The sequence below is a fragment of the Mustela nigripes genome, chromosome X, assembly GCF_022355385.1.
Source record: "Mustela nigripes isolate SB6536 chromosome X, MUSNIG.SB6536, whole genome shotgun sequence".
NCBI lineage: Eukaryota > Metazoa > Chordata > Mammalia > Carnivora > Mustelidae > Mustela > Mustela nigripes.
In genome coordinates, this window is record NC_081575.1 from 5,185,764 (window position 1) to 5,201,779 (window position 16,016).

Sequence of the window (16,016 nt, forward strand, 5' to 3'; positions counted from 1 at the left end):
GTTCTTCAACCTTTACAGATACAGATCTCTTATTCACTGCAGAAGATGCACAGGACCAAGAGAATGGGTCCTTTGAGACTTTCTATTGTACTCTCAGGATTATTTACGACGAGGAGGCCTAGGAAAAGAAGTTGCGCATGTGTGCGCACGTGTGTGTGTGTGTGTGTGTGTGTGTGTGTGTGTGTGTTTAATGAAAACCTCACTCTCTTGAAAAAGTATACTGAGATTTATGCCTTCTTGTTAGTGACTCTGGTTTTCCTTATATTGAGTAGAAAAGGGAATTATTTTGGTTTGGATGATCAGTTCTGAGTATTAGTCATGTAATTGATACGGGAGACATTCTGGTTTGAATTCAGAGCTAGGACAGTAAGTAGACACTTTTAACTAAAAACACATGTTGAACACGTAACTTTGATCCCTAACAACTAAAGTAAAAATCTTCTGAACAGCAAGAAGGAGGTGGGAGAAGTACTGAGTTTCCATATCACAAGAAAACGCAATGAATTTTGGTTTGTTCTATTCTCCATAGAGGCCCTAATGTTTCCTAACTACACAGAGGTTGTCATCAGAAGGATGAAGAGTAAATAATTTATCCAAGTTACATTTATAAGTTAGAAATACCAGTTGGAAAAAAATGCCAGTTGGACATTTACAAAATAATAATGATAAAAGAACACTCACCAATCCTATTTTCAACCAACTATGTGGGTTTTCTAAGAGCTGATCTCACTGCTGTTTTTCCTTTGAGATGTGATGACCCCCCTACCCCCACTCCCATTTGTTTGTGCTTTGGTCTCAAGAGGCCATTCTTCTTAGCTCTCCTGCTTAAAATCCATACATCTTGCACTGAATCACAAACTACCTACATCATAGAGGATCAATTCACATTTGAAAGTGATGAAACAGCTTGTCACACAAGTGTATGCATGTGTGCACAGCTGTGTGCTTGCAAGTGTGTGTCACTGTGAAAATAAATGTGAAATCAGAACCCTCCTTGGATGGCTGCCTTTGGCAGTGTGTTGGAGTTGTCTTGCTTGGACTCCCAACTTTGTGTACATCTCTTCCCAACTCTGTGAACTGTGACATCATAGTCAGTGGCTTGACATCAGCCATGGTGGGGAGATTTACACTATGGAAATTGGCAAACCCTACAAGTAAGTCAGGAGCTTTATATTCTTAGAGAGCTGGCTATTAAACATTTTACCAGTACCCCACTGGTTGCATGCCAGACTGACCAAAGGAGAAGCTCAATCCGGGCAATGCAGCACCAACTCAAGCCTGTTTGGGGGTCTCTCCAATTCTGCCTCCTGCCTGGAAGTCTTCTGCCTCCGAGTTCACAGAAGGCTGAAGCACCTGGAGTGTATCGGGCTACCGCTGTCACTCCCGGGTTCTCCTCTTAGAGATACTTCTCCTATTTGGTAGCCCCATGAGGGGTGTGGGCCGAAACCAAGTCGGTAAAGCATTTATAGTTCTTATTAAGCTCTGAATATGGCAGCTGGCTTCCTGCTGCACAGGCTGGAGAATAATAAGTCCCTCAGTAAAAACAAGCTACCTCCGGCTGGAAGCATCCACTGTGGCATTCTTCGCAGGTTTCCCCCAGCTGGTCTGCACGCTGCCACCACTTACCAGCAAGTGCTGGCGGCCACTGGGTTCGCCACCGCAGCATGCTGCCAGGCGCCTGGGAGCAGGCTTCCTTTGCTTCCCCCTTCCCTCCTCAAAGTCTAAGACAAAGCAAAAAGGTCACTGGCAAAGAGTTTGAAATTTTGAATGATTTTTATTAAACACCATTAGTCTACACTGCACAGTTAATGAAACAGCAAAGCTCCAATCTCTTAGAAGAACGATGATTGATCATGGATTGGAAAAGCAGTTCAGTGTCCCCTAATCCAATGTGAGCCTGATGAATGATTCATTAACATCTCATGTCAGAAGCAGAATGGGGCAAGAACTGCAGCCTGGCTTGGAAGGACTTCCCTACCCTCCACCCCCCCCACCCCCCCCATACCCCTCCGCCCTCCCCACAATGCAATTTTCTTTGAGTCGATGGATTACAGAGGAAAATGTGATGCTCTTGGTAAAGAGGGCTTCTAGATTTGCAAGGAGGAGAATGGAAAGGGAATTACTTTTTTTCCCCTGAAAATATCAGATGGTAGGATTAACGTCTGAGACCAGCCTATCCGATTAGCCTCCTGCCAGGGTAAATGCCAGTTATCAATACACAGATGCCATCTCTGCTGTTGGAGTTTGCTAACACCAAAGAGAAAATGAATCAGGGTTTAATTATGAGAATAAGGCTGTGCGGGTGGAAATGACAAACAACGACACAACAACAACAACAACAACAATAGCAACAACAACAACAATCATAACGACGAAGAGGAGTTTAGTTTGCCAGTTGCGTAACGGAGCAGTGACAACTGGCTCAACAGCTGACCCCCACAGAATTGATTTGGGGGGCACTTAATCAACCCATTCATTTGATATTGTGTAGCTACACTGTCTCGCCACACAGTTTCTCAATGGGGATAGTGATGCTTCTCTAAGCAAGCAGTTCATTTGCCTTAACTGAGTAGTCCTACCCAGTGATCCAGTTTGGTTCTTGCACCTGCCAGCTCACGCAGGTGAATGTTATCAAGTCTGTTGAGAAGTATGTGAAGGGGAAGCCCTCACAGCTCAATTGATTCTGCCTTCAAAAAAGCTTTCCAACTTCATACTCCAACTTCTACCTCCAGGATGCAAACTTGAATAAAATGAACTCCAAATCAGACAGCTTTGGGAAAGATATGACAGAGCAAGTATCTTTCCAATGCATTTAGCGGCGCAATATCCAAATGCAAATCCGTACGTTTGGAAACTCAACGAAACACATTTTAGCAATGGTTTCCAATTTAGCAACTTGGTTATTGACTGAAGATTTGAAATTTTTTATGTCAGCCTCAAGTCTTTTAAAAGTTAGCAGCAGCTAATCTGCTTTCCCAATTATGTCATCCAAATATAAAACTACAAGTATTTTCCCAATGAGATTATTAAGTAATTAACAGTCTACAGGCTGGCTAACAACATGCTTACAGCTAAATTATACCCCGAGGACCACACTAGTATACTCTTTTCAAATTAATTCTACCTACCAAACTCAGACAGTAATATGACAAAACCACTAAAAAATCCAAAGTTAATTAAAAATACAAAGCCCAGCCAACATCCTAACACGAACTTGTCAAACTCTCTGTGTTTGGAGCTTGGGTGACAAAGGAAGGCATAGTGGTGGCTGCCATCCTTCTGTGTACTTGCTCAGGTGGAGCTTCCCATTACTCTGTCCATTCCCCATCTCTGTGTGCTCATTGAGATGTGTCTCACCAAGCCTCCGTCAAGGTCTCCAGGCAGGATCTCTCACTGCCATCCACACATCCTCCCTCCCTCCCACAAACTGGTACACTGAAGAGATTTACTTGGCAAAATATCTCCATCCCTCACATAGGCACACACCTATGACACACATCACCATTCACAATGTGATAGATACAGTGCCTAGAAAATAGCAACAATCCTTAAGTGTGAAACCAAAGACTGTCTCATCTCCGGGGAAAGGAAGGCCATTCCTCCTCTATGTTTTATTGGCTTCTAGGCTGCTTTACAAATGAATCTGCTAAATAATCAGGTGATGATCCTGGATTCAATTGTCAGATGTGATCATCGTGCTGCTGATTTGGCACACACTGTATGGTCAGCCACTGGAGGTGACATCAGGTAGCAGGATTCTCTGATGCCTCCCTGTTGTATGTAAAGTAGATAAAAGGACTCGCTGAAACTAGAGCTATGGGCCTTTCATTCACGAAGCAAGATGCTGGTTTCCTTTGGAAACTGCCCCTAACATGTAAGTGTCTAGTTTCTGGAGACTGAATTTCAAGAATCTACCCCTAAATCCTAAATCTAGGATCATGGTTTAGATTGAATTTACAAGTCAAGCCAGTGGGCTTCATTATGCAGTAATAGTCAGGTGCTCTACCTGGTAAGCCATGGAAATGTGAAGAGAGAACTTGAGTCACTACAAAGCCATCAGCTTCATTTTTATATGTGACACACACCTTAGGTGTTTGGAGTCTTTCATATTACCATTTTCCCCCTTTAAGAGGCTCAGAGAAGATTCTCTCCAGTTTGATTTGTCTGTATGCACATCTGCATGTGTGTGTGTTGTTGCAAAGACTGCGAATATGAAGCTCAACCACACCGGGAGCATAGATAGTGCTAGGTTCAGCTGCTGTGTCACCTGACCACATGGCCTCAGCTGTTGGAGTACAACTTCCACAACTTCATTATAAAACAAAGGGTCTTGAACTCAAAGATGACCAGAGTGGAGCTCGAGTCTGGCACTTTTGCAACTGGGAATGTATCTAACCTCAACAATGAGAGTGCAGGGTGATCCCTTGCTGTTCCTATCACAGAGTTGCATGACTGGCTTTGAGAATCACACAAGTTTGCACCTTTCATGTGCATATGTCTATTATTTGTCTGGTCATCACTCAGTGAACAGAATTCAATAAACTCAACAGAATCAAGGTGACATGGAATCATATACCAGCAGGTAATCATAAAGAACTAACATATGACAAGTGTTGACTACAGGTGGGGGATTCTTCTGGTGAGATGGAACACCAAAGATGATATTTACATGGTGATGTTTGGGGACATAAAATGAATGTGGAGGATCAAAAAGGGTGACAATAGTTACAAATGATGTGGAAATATCTCCAAATTAGGTGAGCTGTTCCCAATCTTCAGGGCTCTTTCAAATCACCCTAGAGTGAAGTGTTACCTCAAGAATTATTTTTAGTTAAAGGGTTAGCCACTACTTAGAGAGCTTGGGGTTTTCCCTGGAATGTTCATGGAAATGATTCATGCTAATATAGACTGGAATAACATCACTGATTTCAGTATTCAGTCAAAAGTTAATGAGCCCCCCAAAAGGCAAAGAAATATCAAAGAAAAGAGAAAGAAGAAGAAGAAGGAGGAGAAGAAGAAGGAGGAGGAGGAGGAGGAGGAAGAAGAGGAGGAGAAGGAGGAGGGGAAGGAGGAGAAGAAATAGAAGAAGAAGAAGAAGAAGAAGAAGAAGAAGAAGAAGAAGAAGAAGAAGAAGAAGAAGAAGAAGAAGAAGAAGAAGAAGAAGAAGAAAAAGAAGAAGAAAGAGAGGAAGTAGGATGATTATGATAATAATAATAATAAGAAGAAGAAGAAGAAGAAGAGGAAGAAGAAGAAGAAGGGGAAGAAGAGGAGGGGGAGGGGAGGAGGAGGAGGAGGAGGAAGAAGTAGAAGGAGGAGGAGGAGAAGGAGAAGAAGAAGAAGAAGAAGAGGGAGGAGGAGGAGGAGGAGGGTAGTAGTTGGAGGAGGAGGAGGGGGAGGAGGAAGAGGAGGAGGAGGAAGAAGAGGAGGAGGAAGAAGAGGAGGAGGAGGAGGGGGAGGAGGAGAAGGAGAAGGAGAAACACTGTGAACTAGAAAATGTGGATTATAATTAGAAGCAAACTGTATATTTTAACTCCTAGGTAGTGATAACTTGAATTTGTTTTCTGAGATTTGAGCAAAATACAATAAAAATATCCTTCCAGCAATGGACCTGCCTACCAGCTGCAATAGAGGCAGAGGTATGAGTTCCTTGGACATTTCCAGACTTCTAATCTCTCATCTCTAAAACTGGAGTGCAGTATTTTGGCTCCTAGGGTGTACACCCATTTAACTGCCCCTCAGAAGGAGAGCTTTACACAAATAGAATCCCAGGTGAGGATTTGTGCTTCAGATCAGGGAGTTCAAAAATATTTAATGCCAGCTGATGCCTTAAAGTTGTCAAAATAAATGTTGCCACTTCATCTCATTAACATTTTAAAAATAGGGCATCAGAGAAGGGATGCCAGCAAGAAAGTCCTCTGGTTGTATGTAGTATTGGTTTGAGAGTGGCATTGCTATGCTTGTTTATTTTCTTAATACTCTTGATTTTATGATGTGGCTACAACATCTAACCAGTGGGTTGACAATGAAAATTCTCACCTGGATACTGGGTCTGTGGGAACCACAAAATTTTAACAATGGATTCTGAAATACATGTTTTTTTTCTGGACATAAGAGTACAGTTTGGGGAATAGCTATTGTGGAAAATTTGAATCTTTGTAGGTCCTTTGAATATATATATATATATATATATATATATATATATATATATATGGCATTTCATTTCATTTCATTTCTCAGGAATGTGTTATCATCACAAGTACTTCTCATTTTTTGTTTTGGGTAGTGTGGGCTTACAACAATATTGTAGGGACTGTATCATTGTATCAAGCACAAAAGGATGGTGGGATCTGAGAAATGCATATAAAATACTGAAAAATGACTAAGTAATAAAACATACTGCTCTCAAGTTGTAGTGTCCACTTACAAGAACTTCTGTTTTTCACAGATATCAAAAGAAGGGTAAAAACAAACATAAGCAAAGAGAACTTTCCCAAGTGAGTGGAGTTCCACCAGTGACCATTGGTGCTCTGGTAGAGGTAGAGTGAAGGGTGGTGATGCTGGAGATGGGGGCCCCCACTACAACAAATGGGCATCGATGCGCAGCCAACACAGTCCTTGGCGAACGTAGCGAACGAGGTTGGTCATGCTGCTGTGCTGGGTCAGGGGCCCCATCAGTGTGTCCAGATCGCCGAAGAATTCTGAAAATCAGAGCAGACCTTGGTCGGGCCTTTGAATATCATCACAGAAATACATGCCAGATTGCTTCAGCTACCTTTACATGATAACACAACCACGTGGACATTGGGAAAATTTTCATTATTTATTCTAGGGGACCAAATCTCCATATATATAGGAGGCATGATTATTTTAATCTTTACGTAGATCCAAAAATTCTGCAGCATAATTAATGTTTGTGTTACTGTGATTCACAAACCACAAATCAATTTAAATTTGTTGATTCATAGTAAGTTTTTGCAAATCACTATATATTCTTTCCAATAGTGGATTCTATAAGTATATTATAATCCTGTGGAGGTTTGTGAGGTCTGTGTGTGCATGCATGCACACACACATCACAACATTATATCTAAAAATGTATCATCTATGTTCATATAATAAAAAAGTATAACACATATATTTTAAAATATACACATAAATTACATACCTAAAATAAAATATATTTAAATATATTTTAACATTACATAGAGAATTTGTATTTTTAGATATTACAAATTAATATTTAGAAAGACTTTCAGATACACAAAATGGTAGGGAGCCATGGTCAATAGGACATTGGGCCATTTGCCATTGTATGTGTTACTGAATTGAAAGTATTCTCTTTTCCCTTTGTCTAAATGAACTGAGTTTACGGATTTTTCTTGGCATGTTGCAGACATAGCCAGTGAACCTGGACAGCAACTACAGCTATCAGCAGCTAATGCTAAATAAACATCTAGAAGACATCTGATTCAGTAAGTCTTATTACCAATTCCTTTAGGGAAGGGAAATGACCTGCAAATATCTGTCGTGAACAACTCCTTCCTTGCTGTGAAGGACATGGATGAAAAGGCTACTCAGGCTGATTCCCCTCTAGCTGATCTGGAGAAGGGGCAGTGCTGAGGCCACATTGCTAACCACTGGAGCTGGGGTTTGGGACAGTCTGCTTTGGATTGGGGAGGGGGTATGTGGAAAAGACTATGTGATGTCTAGAAAAGTATCTAGGCATCCCCTTTTCATATCTGCATTTATTTGTCCACAATTGTGTTGATCTTGGTTATGGGAGGACTCTTGGGTGTCCTCTTTGTCAGCTCTCAACAGAGGAGGGAGCCCTAACTGTGAGGACATCCCGCCTGTTCCAGTTTGTGGTGAGGAATCTGGCAGCAGTGGGGATGGTGTGTACTGAAGTCTACCTTAAAGGGGCTGGGATGTTCCATGTGCTTGATTGACCCGCAGATGCTATTGCCAGAAACAGTGCACTGATTCTTCACATTATGTATAACATATGGGCTCCTTCTCTAGGTATTGACTTCATTTGATTATGTGATACTTTTAAACCTGTACTATGCAATAAAAGTAATTTCTGCTGATAAAGGAGTAAATTATTTTTGGCACCTGAAATATTTTCTTATGTGACCCAATATTAAGGGGAATGCTAAAGGACCTAGGTGCTGCTGAATGAATGTGAGCCGCCCGTGAGCCAGGATGCCCCCCTGGGTGTTCTGTGCACAACCTGCTGTGGCATTCCTAACTAGATATCCAGGTCGCCATTTTAAAAAAAATATTTAAATTTTAAACATTTTTTATTTAATTTTTATTTGTCTAAAGATTTTATTAATTTATTTGAAAGAGAGAGCATAAGAGAGAGAGGGAGAAATCATAAGCGGGAAGGAGAGGCAGGGGGAGAAGCAGGCTCTTCACTGAGCAGGGAGTCCCATGTGGGACTCAATCCCAGGTCCCTGGAATCATGACCTGAGCTGAAGGCCAACGCCCAACGACTGAGCCACCCAGTCATCCCCAGATCACACTTCTAAAGAGTAGCTTTGAGTAAGAAGCTGGGGAGGTAGGGGATAAGGCTTCTAGACGAAAGGCCAGGGGGCAGCCTTACCCTCATTGGCTGACTTTAGGTCCAGAGTCCTCTGCCTGAAGCTGCACAGGTGGAGTGCAAGGACATGGTTGTCCCCAGTCAGGAGGGAAGCTCTGCCGTTCCCAGCTCCAGGTGGACCAGACAGATGGGGAAGTCTCTCTGACTCTGAGCAGACTGCAGAGCTGTTCTGATTATCAGGGGAACTTAACAACTCCTGACACACTGTGCTAAAGATAAGATTAGCTCCCTTTCCCTTGGATATCAGCACAGCCAGCACATGGCTCCTGGAAAGTTCTGTGGTTAATTTTGAAGGAATTACCTTAACAGATTTTGAAAATGGATGCAATTATGATGGAAATCCATAAATATTGAACTGCCCTCCAGTTACCAATACAAAATAAAAGAGGCGAGTGGAGGCCCACAAGCTAGGCAAGTCTTAAGATGCTTATGCTTTCACTTGCAATTCTAGAACTTTTGGATGGACCTGGCCAACTGGGCCAGTTGTCCTTGGATTTTCAGAAGCTTAGAGAAGTAGAGAAGGGAAGAATTGCCCATCACTCAGGTAACTGAGGGCAGGAGCTCAGTGAAGTTCTCTGAGGACCTCTTATGAATCTCGCTCTCTAAATGGGCAGTGTAGCTAGTGGTTTAGAGTTCTAGATTCAATTCCTGCTTCTAACATTAAGAGCTGTGATGTCAGAGGTTAGTTTCTTAATCTCACCTCACTTATCTACAAAACAGAGACAAATGAGGCAACATACATTACTATATCCATTACAGAAATGGAAGCTAGGAAGCGGCTCAGAGATTTAAGTAATTTGCTTGAGGTTGCCCAGCACTGCATGACCCAGACAGGATTCCAACTTAAATGATCAGGCTTCAAAATCAGCACCCTTCCCAGCTACCAGCAAATATTTATTTTCTTACTCCATGTTATTACATATCTATATGATTCCAGGATTCTGTGGCTATCAGAGCACATTCCATCACCTGAGACTTCAACCCACAGCCTGGCTATAAACTTACACTGACCCCTGGGGTTATTTGCGCATATCAGTTACACTCGTAACTGGGAAGAAATCAGGCCACAATTTCTGCATGCCAGATACTGTACTATTTGCCCTATCATTTGCTGCCTCATCTATCCCTATCATGGCCAGACAGTTCTGCTCCTCTAAACTGCTGGGCCCCTCTTTGCCAGAATCAGCCAAGCCGAATGAATGGCCAGGGCAAGACTGTAGTCTGTTCATGCATCCCTCCTTCATGAGCATAGTGAGGCTTCTCTGTGAACCCAGGCAATAGCCACGGTCACAAGATGGAGGCAGGAGTTGCCAGAGACCACTGACTCACTCTCTGATGAAGCAGGGTCCTCCCTGCATTGGTTCTGTAGCAAAGAACCATATGTTACCATGAACAGGACCCTGATCCTTCAGACCAGCTGTCAGTATGTGAAAAATACCTGCTGAGCTTTGGCCTTTGCTTCTGAATACAAGCTGTATTACCATGTGCTCATTGGAGCCGACAGTTGTAATGAAAGTGGTAGGCCCTCAGTTCAACTTCAACTCTCCAAAAAAAGAAAAAAACCAAAAACCAAAACCAAAACAAACAAAAAACCCCCAAAATTAAATTTGACACACAGAGGCCAACGGGATCTTAATTAATTTGCAAATCATTCTTTTTTTCCTTCACCTCTGTTTCTCGTTGCCCATCCTTACCATGGATGGCAAATCTGAAATGGTTGTTTGCCAACATTCACAGCTCAGATTAGTTTAAGCTTTGAAGGAGGGAAAAAAAAAAAAAATCCCAGGATTTGTTCACTCTCTCAGAAAAAAAAAAAAAAACCAAAACATTGGTTACTGTGTCCTCCCTGAGTTAACCTCTCTTTCCTCTACACCCTGGAAATCAGAGAGATGCGAAGATAAGGCACCATGGAAAACTCAAGTGCATCTTGCACCGTTAACCCTACTATGGCTAATGAGCGTGGGCGGAGGGGGTAAGCATACCTTTGTTCTCTCTTGTCAGTTTGTCGGCCATGTCCCAGTGTTCGTAGCCCCGTAACACATTGCTGGTGATGTTGACATGGCTGGCGGCCATGTGGTGAATGCGCTGGGGAATGGTGACCGGGCCGTTGTTACAGCTGCCCATTGCGTTAATGGGAGAGACATTGTTGAGAGACACCGGGGATGGAGTGTTCCTGGGGGAAGGGGAAGAGACAACCTGGTGAGGCTGGTCGCAAAGAGTGATCGCAGCCTCGAGGACTCCCTCCTATGCTGAGACCTCAGGAGAAGGTCACTGGCACATGAGGTTTAGGGTGGTGAGCATATATGAAGCCCAGCTTCAGTGAAGCTTGCTTTCAGAGGACATTCTGTGGCTTCTGCCAACACGTTCGTTTTCTCTAGAAGCCCCAGAGTAGAAACAGCTTATTTATCACTGCATTCGGGCCTTGTCTGACCAACCCACGCAGGACTACAGGGCCAAGCTCTAGAATGAGCCATGCTTCTCTTTTTCTAACTCAGTTGAACACCGATGTCTCACTGCCTCTGAAAACCCCAAGTGACTCCATCCACACTGATTCTTTTGTTTTAAGATAGCAGGGGGAGCTGGGTGAATCTTTTGCTGGCATTCATTCTCTCCACACATGTAGCTCTTATTTTGAATATATATAACAAGTGTTGTGATGTTTCAGAGAAAGACGCCACTCAGAGCTGTGATGATTTCTCTACCTGTTTCCAAAATGGCTACTGGCAGCAAGGAAAGGCCTGATGTGCAATACTTCCACAAAGTGTTTTGTGGAAACCGCAATGACAATTTGCTCCAAATACAGTCACCACAATAAACAAAGTGCAATTCTTGAAAGCCCCCCAAGGAGGCTATTGGGGAGAAGGAGAAGTATTAGGGAAGCCGGAAAAACTAAGATTCTGAATATCTCTTCAAGATTCTCAAAGACATGCTCCAGAGATGGCTGTTAATTGCTGACCATACACCTGCGCGCTGTTCATGAAGGGAAGTCTCTGAAGGTCCTACTTTGGGCAGATCCAATGTCTGGATACAGATTTTGGTTCAGTTCCTTAACATCAGCAACAAGGAGTCCCCCACAGTCCATACAGAGCAGGGAAGGCCAGGGTGGCTTCCTATGGCTGTGAGCAAACTCCATGCCCCTCCCCCAGCCTTCCTATCCTCCTTCATGGAGACTTCCAAGGACTGCCCTGTGGTGTCCCGATGTACCACTTTGTTACAGTAGAACATTTGAGGGGGAGTGGGAGAAACGGGGAAATTTGTGTTTGGGACTCCTTTTCCTTCCTCCAGGCACAACGAGCAGATAGATCATCAAGGCATCTTCTCACTCTCCCTCACCATTCCTAGCTGTAGCTGCTGGCAACTCTAGGTTTCCCGGGTGGCTGTCTGTGTTCCTCGGAGCCGATCTGTGCTCACAGAGTGGACATGCACCCTGACAGGTACCATGCACACAGGATTTGAGGCAATGGTTGGCCTCAACCATTACTGCTAACTCAAGTCAGGGGCAACTCAAACAGATATGCTTGGCTCAAGACTCATGCAAGTTGTGCCAGGCCCTGTGAGTGCTCTGGTCCATTTCTGGAAACAGAGCATATCTTCTGGCATATTATAGTATGAGGGGGAAAGGGGATCCTCAAACTCACTCTGCACTTGTCTGTGAGAGGGTGGGAAAGTTTGGTGCTCTATTTCTAATTTCTGAGACCTTCTGACACTTCTTGGTGGAAAGATTTATTCTCAAGGCAGGGGTGGAGTGGCTCCTTTCTAAGCTAAAGAGCCTAAGCACAAAAGGGTTAACTAATGATAAAAAAAAAAAAAGCCACCCCAAAACACACACACACACACACACACACAGGGCAGGGAATGCTGGATTTCTTTGTTGTGGTTGCTTACAAATGCTATTTTCTTTTCTCTAAGTAGTGGTCATTAATTCTTCGATGCCAAATTAAGGCAAGAAGTGGGTATGTCTTCATTTGTAATCTCTGGAGAAAATTCACAAAGCTGTTAGGTGTCTCAAATGCTGAAAGGGGAAGCATGTCATTCTGGGAACAGAATGTACTGGAATCCCAGGATACTTGTATTCTAACCCTGGCTCTGCCCTGAATTTCTGTGTTCTCCAGGCATGTCCCTTCCTTCCCCTTGCTGAGCCTTTCCTTGACTGAAAGAAAAGGGTGGATTTGATGATTTCCAATCATGTCCAGAAGTCACAAAGGGAAACACACCACCTCTTCTTACTTTGTACATCTTGAAAATGTCTTTTGAGCTTACAACATCAAAATGCTCATTGAAGGGTTTTCTTTGCCTCTTATTGCCTACTTTTTTGTAAACAATCAGTAGCAGATGCAAGGGAAGCTAGGGCACGAGTTTGCTTCTGGTCATGGTGGATCTTCCATGAGGCTCTAGGAGTAACTTCCTGATGAGTGTATCTGCAGGCCACATTGTACTGATGAAAGAATTCCAACCTGCCTAAGGAAGGCTGTGACTCTGGTTACAAGGGCACAATGCAACGCTCATCTCGGGGGGCCTCGAACTCCTACCTGGCTTTCCACACAGCTTGGAGTTCCTTGTCCTGTTTTCTTTCTGGGGTCTACTTGTAGATCTTGCCTTTCTTTTCAAACTTTCAGGACACATGCAAATGAGGGTGTACACACAGGCACACACTTCCCACTGCTTTCACCATTAGCACACTGGTCCAATCCATTTCTTAGCCACACTCACCCCCTTGCTGTTCATCAGACTCATTAGGCACACCCCACTTTGGAAGATGGTTGTTGTCCTGCTTGGAATGCACTTCTCCTAGGTATCTATATGGACTATTCTCCACCATCCTTCTCTAACATTCCAATTCAAGATGGGTGTCCTGCTCCCCACACAATCCCCAGATAACCTTTCTATCTCCCTTCCTGGTTTCCATTTGTTCTATGACCTTTACCACCATTTAGCAAAAAACATAGTTTTTTCTGTTTCTTCTAACAGAAGGTGACCTCAAGGAGGGCAGGGATTTTTGTCTATGTCTATGCCCAGAATCTAGAACAGTGCCTGGTGCACATACTATGTACTTAATGAATGTTAGTTAAATAAATGAATGAACTGGCTTCCAACCATCCCTCTGTCATTATTTAGTATCCACTACATAGAAGAGGCTCTGGAGAGGGTAGGAGCACAACATATAGCACAAGGATGGGGTGTCAAGTGCCTGTGAAGTGCCTGGCAGAGTGTCTCATCCATAGTACACACTCAGCAAATAGGTGGTAAATGAAATAATGAATAGCCCCTTATTAGGAAGAACAAATGGTCTAGTAGGGGAGAAGACCCTTAAGTTTCTGACAAGCTAGAATAAGTGCCCAAGGCGAAGTGTATGGGACAGTGTATGCTTTCCAGCTCAAATGGTAAAGTTACTATGTGCCAAACATGGTGCTCAGATATTACATCTAAGCCTCAGAAAAAGTCTGCCAATCCATGTTCAGTACTAAGCAGATTGTGCTTCTCCTTCTTCCAACTGCTTCTTTGCAATTTTCTCCCCCAGTCTTCATGGTCAGGAGTTGCTGCTTCTGGAAGGTGTTTGTTGGGGCCAGCCACACTCATGTGTTGGGGAAAGCAGGCTATGGTCTTGTTTGTATAGAAGATGCCCTCCGTGACCATCCAGGGAAGACCAAGCTTATTTTCTCTTGGGCTTCCATAGACCTTTGTACACATCTGTCACCTCCCTCCACTAGACTGTGTGCTTCTGGAGTACAGGGATCCCATCGGAGTCAGGTGTGCCTCTCATGTGGAAATGCATCTGAGGTGTTTGCTGAATGAATGGGATGCAACCCCTGGGTGACCCTCTGGAGTTACTTCATTCAAAATCTTTCTGGCCCACCAAAGGGAGTGAGCTTTCTTCACACAGAAGCTGCCTAAAACATCCTTTCAGGAGGCTTTTAATGTGACTTCACAAGCTTAGGACGCATTCTAGTTCTTTCGTTTCAGAATTAAAAGAAAAAAAAAAATCCCAGAAATCCTTTAATGGCTGCTTACCTGAACTTGCCCTCACTCTACTCTGTGCTCAGAGAAATAGCTTTCCCTGGGCCTTTCAATGGTTATTTTTATTTTCTCAACTTCTAGCGAGAAGCATTCTTTTGCTTTAGTTCATCAATATAAAAGTAAGACTTAATCAACAATTTAAAGGGTACTTCCTTTCAATACAGTAATTGAGATAATGCAGAGTTTTTAATGGGTCTCTTCCCTCACTCTGAATGTTTTTATGATATCGAAGTAGAGTTCCTGTTCCACTGCTTGGAGAATTCGCTTTGTAGATATTTATAAAGTGGCAAAAGGAGACTATCATACTCTGGAAGAAAATGTATGGACCAGAGACGTAAGAATTTTGAAACAAGGAGAAATGGAAAAAGCAGCTCTTTGTCAAACCCTGGGTCCGCAGTCACAGAGTTTCCCTTCCCAGTGGTGGTGGCAAGTGGGCCTGGGGTCAGGAGGGAGGGACTGGAATCAGAAGGAACACTGATGCTCAAGCACAGAAGGGCAGGCATTGTGCCAGGTCACTACAGGGACAGAACTGGTCTTCCAAATCTTCCTCTTAGCAGGAATGGCTCTTTGCAGGGGCCTCAGATACCAAGGAGTCCAGCTCTTTCCCTTTAGAGCTAGAGGAACACACTCGGTGTTGGGAAGGGACCCTTGTGCCCCACCCACCAGCCCTGCCCCTCCCTGAGTCCCCCTGGGAGCTTGGGACAGCCTCAAGAACCCAGTGGGTGCTCTTCCAACTCTGAGCAGAGGAGAAATTGGGGGATTCTGCTGAGCCTTAGATCAGCAGTAGAGTGGATGCTTTTATGTATTTTAGGTCAGGGTGTTTTAGTATTAACATAAAAATCACCATGAAGGCTCAGATAATTGGCTGACTAAGTGCCTTCACATTCTCAACACTATTATGCCTTTGGTTTTATTAAATGGCACTTAGTATGTATCAATGAATATTTCATTGGTCTTTCATTACCAAGTGAATCATTGAATAATCACTGCCATGGAGTTAACTTTACCCTGCCTCCCTTTAAATGTCACGGTGCTTGCCATCTCATTAACAGATATTTTTATGACCATAATTTGGCTTAAAGATCAAATAGTTGAAGAAATTTGGAATTACATCCATTAAACTTTTCTGTCTTGCCCTTAGCTGAAACTGGACCAGAATTTCGTGTGCACAAAAATTACTCTAGTCTCAGGACTGACCTTCGCTCCTGAGTTGTTGATACAAAATATTTGGGGGGGGGGTCTCTTAAATAGCTGAGTTTCTGAAAAAGCAATTTTCGTTAAGATACTTACTTTCCATTGCCTACCCAGGGAGACGGTATCTGAGCGACTTTTGAGGCATTTTGCTAAAAAAGAGAGAGAGAGGGAAATAAGGACATCTATTTTGTGTTTTATTAATTCA

General features: G+C 43.3%; 1 protein-coding gene across 2 annotated transcripts in view; it reads right to left on the reverse strand.

Annotated features, from left to right (window-relative positions):
* Positions 1-6,220: 6,220 nt before the first annotated feature.
* Positions 6,221-16,016, reverse strand: part of AFF2 (ALF transcription elongation factor 2) — a 452,568-nt gene continuing 442,772 nt past the window's right edge. For both annotated transcript variants that reach the window (XM_059385413.1, XM_059385412.1), the window contains exons 18-20: positions 15,908-15,960; positions 10,585-10,775; positions 6,221-6,698 (exon numbers count right to left, since the gene is read on the reverse strand). In XM_059385413.1, coding sequence (XP_059241396.1) covers positions 6,577-6,698; positions 10,585-10,775; positions 15,908-15,960 — 366 coding nt within the window. In that variant the 3' untranslated portion in view covers positions 6,221-6,576. The remainder of the gene's footprint in view (positions 6,699-10,584; positions 10,776-15,907; positions 15,961-16,016) is intronic.